Source organism: Gastrolobium bilobum, unplaced genomic scaffold, assembly GCF_033153095.1.
Source record: "Gastrolobium bilobum isolate Gb01-03AN ecotype WA unplaced genomic scaffold, APGP_CSIRO_Gbil_v1 utg1487, whole genome shotgun sequence".
Lineage (NCBI taxonomy): Eukaryota > Viridiplantae > Streptophyta > Magnoliopsida > Fabales > Fabaceae > Gastrolobium > Gastrolobium bilobum.
The window spans coordinates 352,866-371,158 of NW_026899081.1; the positions used below are offsets into that span (position 1 = coordinate 352,866).

Sequence of the window (18,293 nt, forward strand, 5' to 3'; positions counted from 1 at the left end):
TGTCTCCACATACTCAGGATTACCGTCTAGGTGGTACACCACATACATATCATATGACACTTGCACTCAGTAAAACAGCTCAAAAGCATTACAGTAATCATCACATAATTTCATAAAACACATCATGCATATAAATCATTCCTCCATGAAGTATAGTGGAACCAACAATGGGCAAAACTAAGAACACGAAAGCTTACCTTATCTGCAATATGCTCCAATGAACTCTCAGTATCCAAAAGACCACAATCATAGGCCCTCACAAAATCACAACCTATTTCAAGATATAAAGGCAATTAATAAGTATACTCATTTACGACATTATTTTATATATTATCTTTTACGTAGTCATTCTTTACGTAGTGACACCAACTCAAGGTAGTTGATAAGTGTCAAAGACACTATGTTTTTAATGTTAAAAATAGTTCAAATAATAATTAATATGGTTAAAAATATGGTGTTAATTAATAAAATCTTAAAGGATATTAAAATGCCAACAAATAGATAAGATTCTAATTTTTATTGTTGTTTCAGGTTGTTTCACACTAGAAAAACAAACCACTGATATGATCTGATCTGATCTGATGAAAAGGCAGTTGACACCGGTTGAAGATAAATCAAAAATCAAGAAAATAAAGAATTAATAAAAATTAATTCTTCCTCGCTCTTCAACTCATTTCAGCGAGAAGCCCGCTCTTCAACTCGCAACAGCGAGCACAACAGCGAGAAAAGGGAAATTGCTCGCTGAGCAGCTCGCTTCAGCGAGCTGGTCCAAAACTTAAAGCCCAATTTTAAGTCTTTAAATAGACGCGATGAAGCCTTCAGACGAGTTGGATTCAGAGGACGAAAGAAAGGCGAACTCGAAGACGAACGCAGAAGGCAGAAGCGAAGGAGAAAATCTAGAGCGGAATTCCAGAGAAGGAGAAGGAGATTGAAGTCTCATCACTGATCATCAACCAAATTTTATCATGAACTCTTTTTATTTTTCAGCATCTTTTTATTCTGAATTTATGAACAAGTTAGGCTAAGTTTATTTATGTAGTTAGGATTATGGATCCGATGTGAATCCTATTTGTAGTTTAATTTAGTTTATTTAATAAATTATTTAAGTATTTGTATTTTACCTTGCATGCATTTCTATATCCTTGTATGAATTGATCACTCTTATAGGGATTTGAGGGTTAGGACTCGCAATATACATATTGAGGTTTTAATACTGACTGGGGTAAAATACCAATTCTTGTATGATCTAGACATAGGCTTGCTTGAGTTGTAAACTTCATAATTCATCGCGTTTAATGCTTATTCTAAGAGGGATTACTAAGACATTAGGATTCTAATTAGAGTAAAGGGTTAAAGTCACTAAGACATTAGGATTTAACCAACTATTTTTAGAAGATGAATTATCTGAAATATCTGAGGTAAATTATTATTGAATTTAATTTAAACTACTCTAGGAGGATCTGAGGTGAAATAATTTCTAACTGCAGCTTTTCTTTTTGGTATTCTAAATTTAATTCTCAATTCTTGCGTTCTTGATATTTATTGCAATTAATTTTCATTTTATTTTAAATTAAAAAATTATTCTCAACAACCAATTCGAGTTTTCCAAATTAAGGGGTCTAGTTATAATAGTACTTGACGCATTAATCCTCGTGGGAACGATATTCTTATTCACTACTTTATTACTTGAAACGATTGGTATACTTGCCGTAATCGCCACAGTGGGATAAACTAAGTCCACTCCCTAAGGTCCCTTAACCTTAGAACATCACTTACAAATACAATAGAGTCTATAATTCATTTCCTTGAAGAACATTCCAAAGAAATCAACTCTATTTAAGAATACTACAACAAACTTCACTTACCATTTTTAAAACTGCAGTTGCAACTCTTACCAAAAATTCTGAGATTTTAATATGTTAAACTAGACATCACAAGATTTTCGACGACATATTTTATGTCTCAATCCGATTTGTATAACTCCGGTTATGATTTTCGCAAAGTGACTATTGCAAACTGAATTTCCAGCAACCAAGATGTGACTTCAAACTGAAACTTCGATCAAACCACTTATCCAATGGATACAAAATTTTACAAGGTTGTAGCTCTATGTGTTATCTACACATAGGTTCAAATGGCACTCGATTTGGAGCTCTGTAGCTCAAGATATCGAATTTTTACTGAAACAGATTTGTTGCTGTCTCAATATCCGAATATGCCATATTCGGATATTTCGCGACAGTGGCAAAAAATAGTAGCCTAGCATGAAATTATCCATTAAAATTTCATCTTTCACCTAGATACATCTATCCCATCGACTTAACATGTATTTTAACACTTAGGTTCATCAACCAACGTTCAAATTATCAAAATTCATAATTTTACATCTTCAAATCATCTTATATTCATGAAAACACAAAGAGAAGTGTTGAGGCATATACTCATGAGCTTCAAGACACCAAAAGGAAGGGACTTCATGGTCTATAACCCATTTTCCTCTGCTGCCAAGGTAAGAGCACGAAAATGGTTCTTCAAAGTTGGTTCTTTCTTGCCAAACAACTATTCTACAATGGCTTGGGGGTGATTCAAGCTCTCACAAATGGAGATGGTGTTTAAACACACATGGGCAGAATCTTTGTGGCTCCAAGATGAGATTTTTTCCTACCAAAATGTTTGCTTTCAAGGTTCCTTAGTGATTAGATGAAATGGAGAAGGTAAAAGATGAAAGCTTTGGTGATATCCATGGAGAGAAGAGTGGTTTCTTGAAAAGGAAAGTGTATGGAGAAGGTGGCAGCCAAGAACACATGAAGAAGCTATGTAGAAAATCAGAAATCTGACCTAGATTTATGTGCAATGGCTATTTATATAAGTATGCCCATTAATCCACAATATTAGTTCTAATAGTTCCGCTAATTATTTTTCTACAAAACTTTAGATTCTGAGCCTAGCCATTTTTCTAGGAATTATCATATTTTTCTTATAATTTTCGCAGCGCTTTTCTGGTACGCATTTTATACATAGCCGGTATTAGTTCTAACATCAACAGTCATTATTCTTACTCCAAACTTGATATCCTTAACCTAGATATTTCTCTAGGAATATTTATATTTATATTATAATTTTTTGAAACACTTTACCGATACGCAGTTATACCGTGAAGCAAAACTGATATCAGCACTTTTCATTAGAAAAGCGACTTTAAACGTTATTTGATTTTCTAAATAATTATCTTATCATAATTATGCATACTCTTTATCATATCTATGCTCCGACATTGATAATCTTATTTAGTTAATTATTTAACGGTGCAGGTTCTTACACTTGACTGGCGACTACACTGATCTTGGAGAGAAAGAAAGTCACTAGTGACCGCTGCCATCACCGCAACCCGCCGACCACCACGCTGTTAGCATCGCCTCGCCGCTGGTCCATCGCGAGCTCCACCATCGCGCCACTACACAAGCCACCTTAACAACTCATTGGTCTTCTTCGTTGTGTTGCTACACTACAAGTAAGCTGCCTCAAAACTTTTCGGTGGTAGGGTCTTTGTGTTAAGTTTCAATATGTGATATTTGGGGTTGGTTTTGTAGGCAAAAGCACTGTACTATCATTTTTTTGCAAAAATTTCTCATGTTCAAAGTACATCTGAAAAGTTTGGCCAGGGTAGAGCAGTCAAACGCGTCAACTAACATGATACATTCAATCTAGTCAACAAACAAGACGCGACTCGGATCCAAGTCAGCAACCTGGAGCAGCTTCATGCCACGTGGCATATTCTGCTTGAGTCCTGTCAACATATGTGACAAGACTACTCGCGTCAAATCAATTCGCACCACGTGGCTAATCGCGTCACCACATGTTTAGTAAATGGATTTTTATCCTATGGTTAAAATTTAATTAAAATAATAGATATATACTAATTATAATTAATATTTAATTATTTATTTACTACCTCATTATTTTCTTAATTATGGGCCTAAATTATAATTAATATTTAATCATTTCTATACTAATTCAAAGTTTCATAATTCAGTTTCCAAAAAAAAAAAAAAAAACTTCATAAATTATATTTATTATTTAGCCTAAACACTAATTGTAATTATTAAGTAATTATTGCATTACTAATTTAATTTTTTTAGTAAATGATTTTCTATCCTAGGTTAATATATAATTAAAATAATAATTATATACTAATTATAATTAATATTTTTTATTTAATTATTACTTTATTATTTTCTTAATTATGGGGCCTAAATTATAATTAATATTTAATCATTTCTATACTAATTCAAAGTTTCATAATTCAGTTTCCCAAAAAATAAATTCATAAATTATATTTATTATTTAGCCTAAACACTAATTGTAATTATTAAGTAATTATTGCATTACTAATTAATTTTTTTAGTAAATAGTTTTCTATACTAGGTTAATATTTAATTAAAATAATAATTATATACTAATTATAATTAATATTTAATTATTTAATTACTACTTCATTTCTTAATTATGGGGCCTAAATTATTATATTATTTAATCATTTATATACTAATTCAAAGTTTCATAATTCAGTTTCCCAAACAAAAAAATGTTCATAAATTCTATTTATTATGAGTTTGTTTTTTCTGATGTTATTCTAGATAACTTTATCTAATGTTCATGAAAACGACGACGTTTTGAGACGGAAATCATGGTATTTTTGTAATTTTAATTTATTTCAGGGTTATAATAGTCTTTATCACTCTAATTTTTAATTTTTCAACCTCAAAACAACGTCGTTTCGATGAACATTAGATAAAGTTATCTAAAGTAACATCAGAAATTTTTTTCCCATTTATTATTTAGCCTTAACACTAATTGTAATTATTAAGAAATTATTGCATTACTAATTAATATTTTAGTAAATGGTTTTCTATCCTAGGTTAATATTTAGTTAAAATAATAATTATATACTAATTATAATTAATATTTTTTTTGTTTAATTATTACTTCATTATTTTCTTAATTATGTTTTCTAAATTATAATTAATATTTAATCATTTCTATTCTAATTCGAAGTTTCATAATTCAGTTTTCTACAAAAAAATACAAAAATTATATTTATTATTCAGCCTAAACATTAATTATAATTACTAAGTAATTATTGCATTACTAATTAATTTTTTTAGTAAATATTTTTCTATCCTAGGGTTAGTATTAACTAAATATAAATTAGTAAATAAATTGTTAATATTTTTCTATCCTACGGTTAGTATTAACTAATATAAATTAATTAATCTGAGTCTATTATGAAACTTTGAATTAGTATAGAAATGACTAAATATTAATTATAATTTAGCCCCCATAATTAAGAAAATAATGAAGTAGAACTTAAATAATAAAATATTAATTATAATTATTATATATCTATTATTTTAATTAAATATTAACCATAGGATAGAAAACCATTTACTAAACATGTGGTGACGCGATTAGCCACGTGGCGTCAATTGATTTGATGCGAGTAGTCTTGTCACATATGTTGACGGGACTCAAGCAGAATATGTCACTTGGCATGAAGTTGCTCCAGATTGCTGACGTGAATCCAAGTCACATCATATTTGTTGACAAGATTAAACGCGTCATGTCACTAAACACGTTTGACTGCTCTACTCTGACTAAACTTTTCAATGTTATTTGAATATGAGAAATTTTTGCAAAAGAATGATAGTACTATACTTTTGCCTAATTTTGTGAATTTTCTCTTTAAAAAATAAAAAATACCCAAAAGGTCGACTTGGTCACTTAAGCCCAATGACCTGGGCTGATGTTTTTTTGTTAAAAATAATGGGGTTGTTAGTTTTATAATTTAATGTAAGGAATTAAAAAATATAAAATATTCTAAAAGTAAAAGTTAAATAAATAATGCAAAAAAATAAAAATAAAAATAAAACATGACATTGAAGAAGATGGTAGGCCCTGTTCACATTCATTATATTATATAAGTTTTCATTCTATAATTTATTTATTGGCAAATATATAGATAAATTATTAATTAGAAATCAAATGAGAATAAAATAATATATGTTTCGTGTGTGGCTTTATTGGTAGGCTGTCTTTATGGAATTTTTATTGACAATAATGTGATGCGATCAATAATTTGGTAGGCTTTAATGGCAGGCTGTCTTTATGGAAGGTTGCATCGCCGCTCAAGAGGAGAAAAATTAAGATAGACCCGGTACACCATAATTCAGTGTTCTATTTTTTAAAATAATAAATTTTTTATGACATTTTTATTCCTATCATTTTAGGTATTTCCTTCCATGTCCTAGTTTTTGTTTTTTTTTTAGAAAAAGGTGCATTGCACCGGGTGCATGGTAACTTTTCTCGCTCAAGAGGGATAGGGTGAGTGATTTTTTTTCTTCTTTTAGTTCAATAATTGAATTGTTTAGTCATTATTGGTCACTGTTCCCACTTTAGGTATTAAAAAAAGTTTGTTTTTTCTATTCTTAATATATAAATTTATTTATATTGAGTTCAAAATAATATTATTTTAGAGCAGAAATTAAAGTATTTTTATAGATATTTTATTTATATTGAGTTCAAAATAATATTATTTTAGGGCAGAAATTAAGGTATTTTTATAATTATTTTATTTTAAAATTATAATAATTTTTTTATTATGATTTTTTTATTTTTCAACTCAAAACGATATCATTTTCGAAGCGAATATAGATAATTTATTAATAGAAATGTTAAAGTAAAAAAAAAAGCACGTGAGAAAGCATTGTACGATTAACTGAGATGGGTCAAAGCTTCTAATCTCATTCATTGTTATGCATTTCAGACCAGTCAAAGAAAGCACATGGTACGATTTAGACTAATCTCTCTTATTCGCTCAAATATTATTTTTATTGAAACATATATTGTTTTCAAGTTACTATTTTTGTCTAAATACTAAATAGTCAACAAAATCCGATATAATTAGTAGATGATTGAGTCTCTTAAATATATTGACAGTGATTTGATTCTTAACTGTATATATGAAAAAGACTTTGTTGATATAAGTAAAATCTCATATCGATGATTTATACGTTTCTAAAAGATTAATCTTCGATTATCCATTGACCGAGGAAATTCAAAAAAATAGTCAAACTGTACGTAAGATTTTCACCTAAACAGAGCGACATTTGCTAAAAAATAAGACAAACCAAAATAATATAAAAAGCATATGTCTATGAATTATATATGAGAAAAGTGTGCTTACTTTTAAATGACGTAAATTTAAATTTTTTAAAAGAGAGATAAATATAAAGAGGTGTGAGTTTCACTAAAAAAAATACGAGTCTCACCTTTTGTGTCTATTTTTCTTTTAAATGAACATAAATTTGTGTCATTTAAAATGATAAATACTTTTTTCATTATATATAAAGTTTATTTTTTCTCGTATTGTAAGAGATAAAGCATTGGTACAGTAAAACACTTGGTCATGCATAATATAAAAAGGCTTTAATGTTTCTACCGTAAATCAAATAAGTTATTTATATTTACTCTCATGTTTTGAGTTAAAAGATTAAAAAATATTAAAATAAATTATAATTATAAAAATATTTTATTTTCTGCCTCAGTAACGTTATTTTGGACTATAATTTATCCGCATTCAATTCAGCAAAAACGAACCCCGTGAGAAACACTAAATCCTTCATCCTTGTATATAGCTATAGGCCAGAGTGTCAGAAATGCAATGGAGAGGAATAAGGTGCTAGTTATGTGCTGTGTATTATTCTGCTTCATGCCCACGTTATCTAAGAATCAGTCTATACAAGATGATGAGACACTTGTTTCAGCAGGGAGAATTTTCGAAGCTGGATTCTTCAGCTTTGGAAATTCACAAAGCCAATACTTTGGTATATGGTACAAGAGCATATCACCAAGGACAATTGTGTGGGTAGCCAACAGAGATACCCCAGTTGAAAACTCAAAGCCAATTCTGAAGCTTACTGATCAAGGAAACCTCCTTATTCTTGATGGCTCAAGAGGTATAATCTGGATCTTCAACGCAACAAGAATTGCTGAGAAACCTTTCATGCAGCTTTTGGACTCAGGAAACCTTGTTGTGAAAGATGGAGAAAATGGGGAGAACCTTTTGTGGGAAAGCTTTGATTATCCTGGTGACACTTACCTTGCAGGAATGAAAATTAAGAGCAATTTGGTTACGGGTTCATATAGATCTCTCACATCTTGGAGAAACACACAAGACCCTGGTGTTGGTGATTTTTCATATCACATAGATACTCGTGGCTTTCCTCAACTAGTTGTTACAAAGGGTGCGACTGTAATATTCAGAGCAGGACCGTGGACTGGCAATATGTTTTCAGGTTCTTCTTGGCTTAGATTGCAGGAATTGTTGAAATTCTCTTTGCAATTTACTGACAAGGAAATCTCTTTGGAATATGAAACCTTGAACAGTTCAATTGTTACTAGAGCAGTGCTTACCCCATCAGGTATTACACAACGTTTGGTTTGGTTAGATAGAACTCGAGGTTGGGAGATTATATCTACTCATCCCATGGACCAGTGTGAATATTATGCCTTTTGTGGTGCTAATTCAAAGTGTGATACTGTTAACTATCCAATATGTGACTGTTTGGAAGGTTTCACTCCCAAATTTCAAGCAAAATGGAATTCATTAGATTGGACTGGTGGGTGTGTTAGAATACAAAATTTAAGTTGTCAGAATGGAGATGGCTTTCTGAAGCACACAGGAGTGAAGTTACCAGACACGTCTTCTTCCTTGTTTGACAAGAGCAAGAGCTTTGATGAATGTGAGACATTATGTTTGCAAAACTGTTCTTGCACAGCATATGCATATTTAGATGTTACAGTCGGTATGAGTGGTTGCTTGATTTGGTTTGGTGACATTTTGGACTTGAGAAAACACACTGACCAAGGACAGGATATCTACATACGAGTGGCTGCTTCAGAGCTAGGTATTTTCATTTACCATTCCATCCATTGCTTTGCTTTTTCATTCAAACATAACATCAACTATACTTTTCAGCATTTAGTTGACCTTCTACTTTCAAAAGCCACAATTGATGACGGAATAGTCTTTTAAAAACCATCCTCATTACTATTAGAAAGTAGGACATGAAAGAGCAAGGGTGTTGTCCTGGTTAACATAATGCTCAAGAATAATTAGAGGGACACGCTAATTGGAATTTCGCTCTGCTCCAAGATATAAACGCCTCCTGTCTTGTCATAATTGTGACAGTAATAAATTGTGTTTTTAAGATATCTCTACTATTTAGTGGAACATTTAGTTACAATCAGCTTCCAAACTGAATGCTTGTTTATTGACTACCAATTCTCTTAATTTACAGATCATAGAAAGAGTAAGAGGAACTTTAATAGCAAGAAGCTTGCAGGGACTCTAGTAGGAATCATTACATTCATCATATGCATAGCAATCCTTGGATTAGTCAAATCCTCTTGTATACAGAGGAAGAAGAATGAGAAGTCAGGTGACTTTGTCATAAGTAAACTTTCACTCTTTATGATGCACTCTTCATTTTATAATCGAAACATAGTTATTGAAATGACAAGAAGTATTCTTCAATTCTGAAGCCTGATTTCTTTTCCTTCTATTTTCTTTTTCTTTATTTACATTATAACTACTAATAAACTGTTAAATATACTATATCCATATATCTTACCATTTCAGGAATTATAAATCATTGCAACGACAAGGGAGGGGAGGAAGACATCAATTTGGCAATAATATTTGATTTTTCATTCATCTCTAATGCCACAAATCACTTCTCACAAAGTAACAAATTAGGAGAAGGTGGCTTTGGACCAGTATACAAGGTAGTGAACCTTAAATTTATTCAACAAATCCTTCAATACAAAGGAATTTTTACCAAAGTTTTAAAATTTCCAAAACTATTACTAGGGCTTATTAGCAGGTGGACAAGAGATTGCCGTCAAGAGGCTTTCAAATACTTCTGGACAAGGAACAGAGGAGTTCAAAAATGAAGTCATGTTGATGGCAAGACTTCAGCACCGCAATCTTGTAAAGCTTCTTGGTTGTTCTATTTTTCAAGATGAAAAGTTGTTGATCTATGAATTCATGCCTAATAGAAGCTTGGATTACTTTATTTTTGGTTTGACTTTTCACCTCACTTAAATTTATTCATCTTTATTTGCACTTCTGCAATCATGTAGTTGCCATGCTAACTAAATATGTAAAATTTGTCAGATTCAATGCAAAGTAAACTATTAGATTGGAATAAGCGGTTCCAAATTATTGATGGGATTGCTCGAGGGCTTCTTTATCTTCACCAAGACTCAAGACTAAGAATCATCCACAGAGATCTAAAGACTAGTAACATTCTTCTTGATGATGAAATGAACCCAAAGATATCAGATTTTGGTTTGGCTAGAATATTTAGAGGAGACCAAGTTGAAGCCAAAACAAAAAGAGTGATGGGCACATAGTAAGTACTTCTCATGGCTTAGTTAGGTTTCACTATGTTGCAACTCTTTTAAACTGTCTCTTTTTCAACTTCAATGTTGTTGTGCAGTGGTTATATGCCTCCAGAGTATGCTGTGCATGGATCTTTTTCAACCAAATCTGATGTTTTTAGCTTTGGTGTAATTGTACTTGAGATAATTAGCGGAAGGAAGATTAGGGGATTTTGTGACCCGCACCATCATCTTAATCTTCTTAGTCATGTAAGCTTAAAATATATCCTTTCAAAATTATGTCCTCATTATCTCATCAAATAACTTTGCTGTGTATCTCAATAAAACACTTTAGGATATGCTTGTTTGGAAATGTGTAAAAACAAGGAGGTAAAACTAGAATAAGAATTGAACACAAACTTGTTTATGGCTTTTATGTTTCAGGCATGGAGACTATGGATTGAAGAAAGACCCCAAGAGCTGATAGATGAGTTATTAGCTGATTCAGTTATCCCATCCGAAATATTGCGACTTATTCATGTGGGTCTATTATGCGTACAACAGAGACCAGAAAATAGGCCTAACATGTCATCTGTGGTTATAATGTTAAAGGGCGAAAAAGTACTCCCAAAGCCAAGCCAACCCGGGTTCTACACAGGAAATGATAATCCACTTTTTTCTGAATCTTCAAAAAATTGTGAAAGGTGTTCAACAAATGAAATTTCCATCTCATTAATAGAGGCAAGATAGAGTACCACTGTGCTTATGGAGCTACATAGATGAAATGATATGTGGCCAAACTAACAAGGTACCAAGTTTACAAATGACAGACATGTCATTCAGTGATAAGTGGGAATCGGTTTCTCTAATTCAGTGAAAACTTGGTACCATAGGAACCAGCGATAACGGACACGGACTGAGAGGCTACAGGGTGGTGCAAGAACTTGGCTAGTCCAAAATCAGCGATATGGGCCTCAAAGTTTCCATCTAGCAATATATTATTGGATTTACCTTTAATTTCTATTTGAATCATTAATTGTTTTTTGTTTCTGAAAGAAATGTCACTAATAAGTTAAACCCAATCTTAATAACATTAAATATAATATGCGATGTCCATTATTTAAAATATTTTAAAATCATATATCATCACATAAAATGAAATAAAAATTAAAATATTTATTTATGGGATATATTTTTCTTATGTTGTAGGAAAAAAAATTATCTCATGTTGTAGAAATAAAAGTATAAGTGGGACCCACAAGTAAGAGGAGGGAGAAAAAAGAATCGTGAGACCCAACCTCTTTTTGTGTGTGTAGGAAAATTGTTTATCTCATATAAAATGAGATAAACAAAACCCTTTATTTATTACCTTACTTGAATTCAATTCATACACGAATAGTCGAATACTAACTATATGCGCAAGAAAGTGGAGTGAAATATAAAAGAAGAGAAATCGATATCTATATGATATTAATAATTTCCAGAAAAATAGAATTAATTTTAGTTTGAGTCTTTAAAATATTAAATATCTAGTATCCGAATATTCATTATTTAAAATTCAGATATTTCAAACACGTTAGGTGTTTTCAGTTTATATTTGAAGAATGTAGTTTTTTATTTCCAATGAATTGGATATATAGGTTGTGTTAAGGAATAATTTGATTTGTTTTGATTTATAAATCGATTCTTATATTTGGAACTCATTATAAAAAATAAATTTGGATTAATTTTGAAATCAATTCTTATATGTGAAATTCAATAAAATTGGAACTGATTTTATTTTATTTTATTTTATTTTATATTTTAACTATTGTATAAAGTAAAATATAAAAGTTAATAAACGTGAAATAGTTTATTTATTTAAAACTAAATAAAATTCTAATAAATCCTATAGTATTTGACATGTTTTTAAAACTAAATTAAACTGTTTACTAATTTGAATATTCTAAACATAAGTTGTTTTTTGGTACAATGAAAAAAGAAAATAAACTAGAGACTCGTGACCTCATCAAACAAAGCCACACTAGTAGCGGGGAAAGACGGGGAAAGATGGTGCACAATGCATGTAAGCAGCGGCGGAGACAAGGGGAGGCTAAAGTGGGCGGCTGCCTCCCTCTCCAAAAAATTGAAAAAAAAATTAGTGCAATTAAAGGTCAAATATAGTACTGTTGTGATTGTTAAATGTGCTTCTTTTGAAAGTTCTGGTTTGAGATCCAAGTTGAAATCTAACTCCACTTCACCTAATGTGTGTGTTATGTGTAACCTTTTCTACATTTTCTTTTTTATTTTCATATGCTATGTTTTGGTTAATGAAAGCTTTGGCCTTTTTGCCACCTTTTTGCGTTCTTTTCATTTGCATTTGCATGGTTGTGTTTCTCTTTGTGTAGTAGTTTCATATAGAGAAATTGAATTTGCTGTAACTTAACAGATTCACTTTTTTGGGCAACTTGGTTGCGGTCTTTTATTTTATTTTATTTTAAGAAAATTTAGTTAAAAGTATTGTTTTAGTTAAGGCACTCTATTTTTTTAATTATTGCTTTAAACTACTTTTTATGTCTGTTGGACCTGACTAATAGTACATTTTTTCAGTCTTTCAAATGTTGTTAAATGTTAATATTTTGGTAAGAAATTACCTAAATGAGTTCGTACGAGGTTAATAGGTAAAAAAAATACTAATATATGAAGACAAAAAATTAATTTTCGCCTCCACTCCCATTCAATCCTGGCTCCGCCATTGCATATAAAAGTCCAACTTCGCCATGTATCAAAACGCAATATTTGATTATAAATCAAAACATATCATTCGGAATCAGTCATAATCAAAACACACCGGTTGAAATTCGGTTTCGATTTTAGTTTTTAATTAAGGGAATCGATCAAATATTAAAAGGTCTATATTTTGGACCTTTTTATATTTCCTCCCTTACTCTATTCACTCTTGTGAACTATAGCTTGGTAATTAAATTCAAATTTCAATTGTGTATAAAAAAAAAATCAAATTTCAATACGAGTATTTGCACACACATATTAGTTCACCTAGTAGCAATGTTATAAAAATCGACCGATCCGGCCGGGTCGACCCGAAAACCGGTGAATCGATTATGTAACCGGTCTGGTTTTCATATTGGACCGGCCATGTTACAGAACCGGTGTGACCCGGTCGGTTCAACCGGTGACCCGACCCGGTTTATAAAAAATAACTAATTTATTTTCATAAATTAATGTCTTTTTTTTTTACTCTTAAATACAAATGGTTTGTTTTCTTTTGAAATATTTGAGTGATTTGTAGCTTATTAACTTACATAGATTATGTACCTACAACACTAATATTATCTTGATTATGCAATATGCAGACAATTTTGATTTGATTTATAGTTAGAGATGTCGTTTACTGAACCTGAAACACTAGTATCACAAATATTATATGTTTGATTGATCTTTTGTTGGACAATGATATGTAATTTATTATTTTCATATTAAAATATTTGAAATTAGTATATTTTTTTACAAGTATTTAAGTATATTTATAGTTTTTTTAATATAAATTGTAGATTTACATATACTTACTGGGTCATGCGGTTGAACCAGTGACTCATTGGTTGAACCGATGATCCAGTGACCAAGTACCTCGACCGGGTCAATAACCTTGTCGGGTTTAATAACATTGCCTAGTAGTGATATTTGCCCAATTTTTTAATATCATAAACTGGAGATATATTATTTTACCTATTTCTCTTTCTGCATAATTTTGCCTACCATTCTTTAATATTATTAGATTAAAATCCTAACTACCTTTATTATTTTTCTCTTTTATTAAGATTTTGATATAAGAGGGATAAACAAAGATAAATAGAATAATCTATTCCCATAAACTATTATGTCATTGCATATAATTTTTATCAGAACTTATGTTTAATCTTTTCTCCAGTGTCTGTGACTGTTCCTGAATCCTGATCATAATATCAGGGTTTTCGCAAAAGCCCACTCTATGAACATTACCTATTTTTAAGAAGAACCCAATTAAAATTAAAAAAGTATGCTAAGATTCAAATTTATGCCAAAATTCAAATAGTCTAACTTATTATTCTCTTCCAGCGATATAATATATCAGAAGCATTCGTTGAATATTCTTCCTCTCATCTCTAACTTATTTAAAAAAAAAAAAAAGCCAAAAAGGAAGACATAAAACACTTGACTTCAAAGCAGAATAGAATAAAATAAAATAAAATAAAAAAGGAGTCATTTGTTTTGATAAGGTTCACAGAGAGGTGACAATGTTCTTGATCTTCCATTTGTTGATATAAAGATAGAATTCAGATTGAAGTCTGTTGTTCAACCTAACAGGCGCTTCCGTATCTGCAAGGACACTAATAACTTTAGTCAAGATTTAATAGCAATAACTAACCTTTTGCACTAATAAGGCAAATGTTGCAATTCTTTTTTTTTTTTTTTTGGAAACTCAAATGTTGCAATTCTAGTTGAAATGAATGGAAGGAGTGTACGATGATGAACATGAACATGCCTGAGGCAGTTTCTGTCGGAAAATGACATCCAGTCGCGCATCAAGGGTGTTTTCCAACACTATCTTCCCATCCTCCGAGGCCAATACTACTCCTCCGGAGCTTCATTGAAACAATCAAGTAGAGAAACAAGGCAAGTCATTTACTTAAGCTTAATTAGGTGTTAGTATAATACTGGTAAGAATAGTTATAATATGAAATTTTTTTTTTTTTTCTGTTTCTTGAGTCACTTCAATTGACGTGAAGAAAGAAAAAGAACAATTTTTTATATTATAATTATGTCTTACTAATAAAATATAGCGTTCAAAACTAAAAACACATAACTTGTGTCCTTTAAAATAATATACACTTAACCCATACTATATAATCTTGTTTATTTTAAAATGTTTTAGAAAAAAAAAAAAAAGACTCTGATAGGCAAGGATTTGAATAATCTTTTGTTTCAAAACAAGAAAAAGTGAATTAAGTTAACGAGATAAAATGACCCAATAAACTATCATATATTTCTCTATGAAGATAGTGTAAGAAAATACACTACCACAAGTTTAAAGGCAATATTAACAACAACAAAAAATGTCATAGAAATTAGCAACTAATTAAAAAGTAATTCATGTTAATTATTAACAGAATCAAAAGGAGATACCAAAAAGGTTCATGGGAATCCACGGCACTGTTTTTTGGAGATGGTGGGAGGTAAACACGATCATCAAGGGTAATCTTAGGGGATTGCAAGTTGGCTTTCTCCGAGTATTCTTTTTTGGCTTCCTCTAGCAATGACTCAACTAGCTTACGGTCACCCTCTCTGCATCGTAGTATCACTGATGGTTCCCTCAGGCGCATTAAACCCTACAACATGGGCAACAAATTAACATTGTTCTTGTCACTTGAGCTAGCTTAATTAACATTTTGTTTTTCATATATATAATTGCATGTCAATCAATAATCTTAATCACGAGCTTCAATAAAGAAACTACAAAGAGTGAAATTAAAATTAACATTTTGTGTTATTGTGCAAAATATATAATATTACTCTGCTTTAAATACCTGAACAATCATGTCTTTCATGAGTTTCTTATATGCTTTCTTATCATTCGAGACACGTAAAAGCGCCTTTTTAGCAGCATCCTTCATAGAATTCACAGCCTCATCTTGTGCTTGAAGTACTTTTATACGGGATGCATTCAGCTGCATTGAGTATTCACTGCTCATGCAATTATCAAGTTTCGTATAAGATTTCACAATTCATGATTGAAATAAAATTTATAATTTCAAAGGTTCTAAAAGCAAGGTTAATCTTTATAGAGTAAATACCATTTTCGGTCCTCACCAAAAATTTTAGTCATTAGCAAATAAAAAGGCTATTCGTGGTCTCTAAGAAATTCAAAATTGACCCATTTTAATCCTTCTGAATGACTAATATGGGTCTTTTTTTAATTTGTGATAGACCACGATTTCAACTAAATAAGTTCATTTTGAATTTCTTAAAAACCACGAATAGTCTTTGTATCTGTTAAGGAGTAAAAAATTTGGTGAGGACCAAAAAGTTACTCATCTTTATATATATTGTTTAATCTTGATCAGGTCGTATGAAAATGAAACGAACAAACTCACATCTTTCTGCGAACATCAATTTGTTTGGCTTTTCGCTCGTACTCTTGTCTGATCTTTCTCTTTTCAGCTTCGAGTAAATGCAGTTTCTCAATATTGAATTCCTATAAGGAATCAGAGTAATAATCAACCAAACATTGATATTAATAAAATATACTGCAAAATCTAGCATTGTTGTTGATAACATTTGAGTTTTATATCATTGATAGAAAACGTTCATAAATATATATTATTAATTAAACAAACCTCCTCAGCAGCGACAGATATTTCATTAGCTTTCTCCTCAGCTTCTTGGCGGATGAACCTAATCATCTGTTGGATCTGCTTTGACACATCTGCATCCTTCATCTTTCCTTTTCTTTTGTTTTCTGACAGAACCTAGAACAATGTGAAAACAACCTCGGTATTAATTTTATTGGTAATTTCTCAAAAAAAAAAAAACAGATACAGAAAAGAAAAAGTGGTATCTTTGCCACCTATAATCAATTGTCTTCTCCAAACCCAGCTGCTGGAATGGAAGTGTAACTATTATGATTCCTTACAAGATAATTGCAAGATTTTTTATGTAACTAATTTTTAGTTTTGTACATGTGTTATAATAAATAACAGTGGTGGAATTTTAAAAATGAGAGGAAAAAAAAATAAAATGCTAATAAGTTGCCTTCATCCGCGCTTTGTTTTCAGTCTGTTATGGGATTGGATCTTGAACAGAAATATTCTAAATATGGAACATTGAACAAGCAAACCAAGGATAACAAAAATTAAAGAGAAAATCAAATGTTGTAAACTCAAGACAAGATCCACCTTTCATATAATTTAATTATACTAATATTTTTTTGTCCACTAAAATGCTACTCTTTCTTCTTGAGCGAATTACAGGACCACATGAGTTGACACATCAGCAATTTCTAATTTCTATTAGGAATTTTGTAACTTTACCTTACTTCTGGAATTTAGGAAAAAGTATGGAATAGTGATGTAAGTTTTTGGCATAAATGATCAGCAAAACACGAAAAAAGTATTACAATCAGAGCAGCTGGAATTTAGAAAAACCAAAGTAAGTCTTAGAATCTGAATCGATCCACATTAACCAGAATAAGGGAATTTAGAAAAACCAAAGTTAAGTTTCTACACACAGTGAGTTTAAATATGACATCACCAATCTAACTAACTAATCCTAAACTGAAGGAAAAGGCCCAGTACAAATAAGCCCAATTAACATATAAGCCCAGGCAGTAAATAAAGCTAACTAACTTGAAACAGAAAACAGAATGCTACATCAACACCCCCCCCCCCTCAAGTTGGAAGGTGAATATCCTTAAACCCCAACTTGTCCATGAAGTCATGAAAATGAGTAGGATGAAGGGCTTTGGTAAACATGTCTGCAAGCTGTTGAGATGAGACAATAGGTATCAAATGAATCAGTCCTTGCAGAATATGATGGCGTGTAACATGACAATCAAGCTCTATGTGCTTACTTCTTTCATGAAAGGAAGGATTATGGGCCAAATGAACTGCAGCATGATTGTCACAATAAAGCATAGCAGGACCAGAAACGGGAACACGAAGATCATGTAAAATATAGGTGAGCCATTGGATCTCACAAGTCAAAGAGGCTAAGGCACGGTATTCTGCTTCAGCGGAGGATCGACTCACAGTGGTTTTCTTCTTGGATTTCCAAGAGATCAAAGAGGTGCCAAGAAAGACACAAAACCCAGTAAT

The 18,293-nt window shown here is 31.2% G+C and overlaps 2 protein-coding genes across 2 annotated transcripts; one reads left to right on the forward strand and one right to left on the reverse strand.

Annotated features, from left to right (window-relative positions):
• The first annotated feature begins 7,720 nt into the window (after window positions 1-7,720).
• LOC133287064 (G-type lectin S-receptor-like serine/threonine-protein kinase At4g27290) lies at window positions 7,721-11,193 on the forward strand. Its single transcript, XM_061484618.1, has 7 exons — window positions 7,721-8,966; window positions 9,360-9,500; window positions 9,701-9,846; window positions 9,932-10,142; window positions 10,238-10,475; window positions 10,563-10,713; window positions 10,888-11,193. The coding sequence occupies exons 1-7, from the start codon at window positions 7,721-7,723 to the stop codon at window positions 11,191-11,193; spliced, it is 2,439 nt and encodes an 812-aa protein (XP_061340602.1).
• Window positions 11,194-14,775: 3,582 nt separating this feature from the next.
• LOC133287065 (V-type proton ATPase subunit E2-like) lies at window positions 14,776-16,938 on the reverse strand. Its single transcript, XM_061484619.1, has 6 exons — window positions 16,818-16,938; window positions 16,575-16,675; window positions 16,008-16,164; window positions 15,607-15,809; window positions 14,966-15,065; window positions 14,776-14,799 (listed from the first exon to the last, which is right to left on the reverse strand). Exons 1-6 carry the CDS (start codon window positions 16,917-16,919, stop codon window positions 14,776-14,778), a joined length of 687 nt encoding a protein of 228 aa, XP_061340603.1. The 5' UTR covers window positions 16,920-16,938.
• Window positions 16,939-18,293: the final 1,355 nt, after the last annotated feature.

What these genes read in the sequence shown, in the direction of transcription:
- LOC133287064 (XM_061484618.1), top strand. Translation starts at nt 7,721, where the DNA reads ATGGAGAGGAATAAGGTGCTAGTTATGTGCTGTGTATTATTCTGCTTC. An exon ending in GAAGAAGAATGAGAAGTCAG is followed by an intron (nt 9,501 to 9,700) that starts GTGACTTTGTCA and finishes TTACCATTTCAG; the next exon opens with GAATTATAAATCATTGCAAC. An exon ending in CTTGGATTACTTTATTTTTG is followed by an intron (nt 10,143 to 10,237) that starts GTTTGACTTTTC and finishes AAAATTTGTCAG; the next exon opens with ATTCAATGCAAAGTAAACTA.
- LOC133287065 (XM_061484619.1), bottom strand. Translation starts at nt 16,919, where the DNA reads ATGAAGGATGCAGATGTGTCAAAGCAGATCCAACAGATGATTAGGTTC. An exon ending in ATTGATGTTCGCAGAAAGAT is followed by an intron (nt 16,165 to 16,574) that starts GTGAGTTTGTTC and finishes TTGCATGAGCAG; the next exon opens with TGAATACTCAATGCAGCTGA. An exon ending in TCCGACAGAAACTGCCTCAG is followed by an intron (nt 14,800 to 14,965) that starts GCATGTTCATGT and finishes GTGTCCTTGCAG; the next exon opens with ATACGGAAGCGCCTGTTAGG.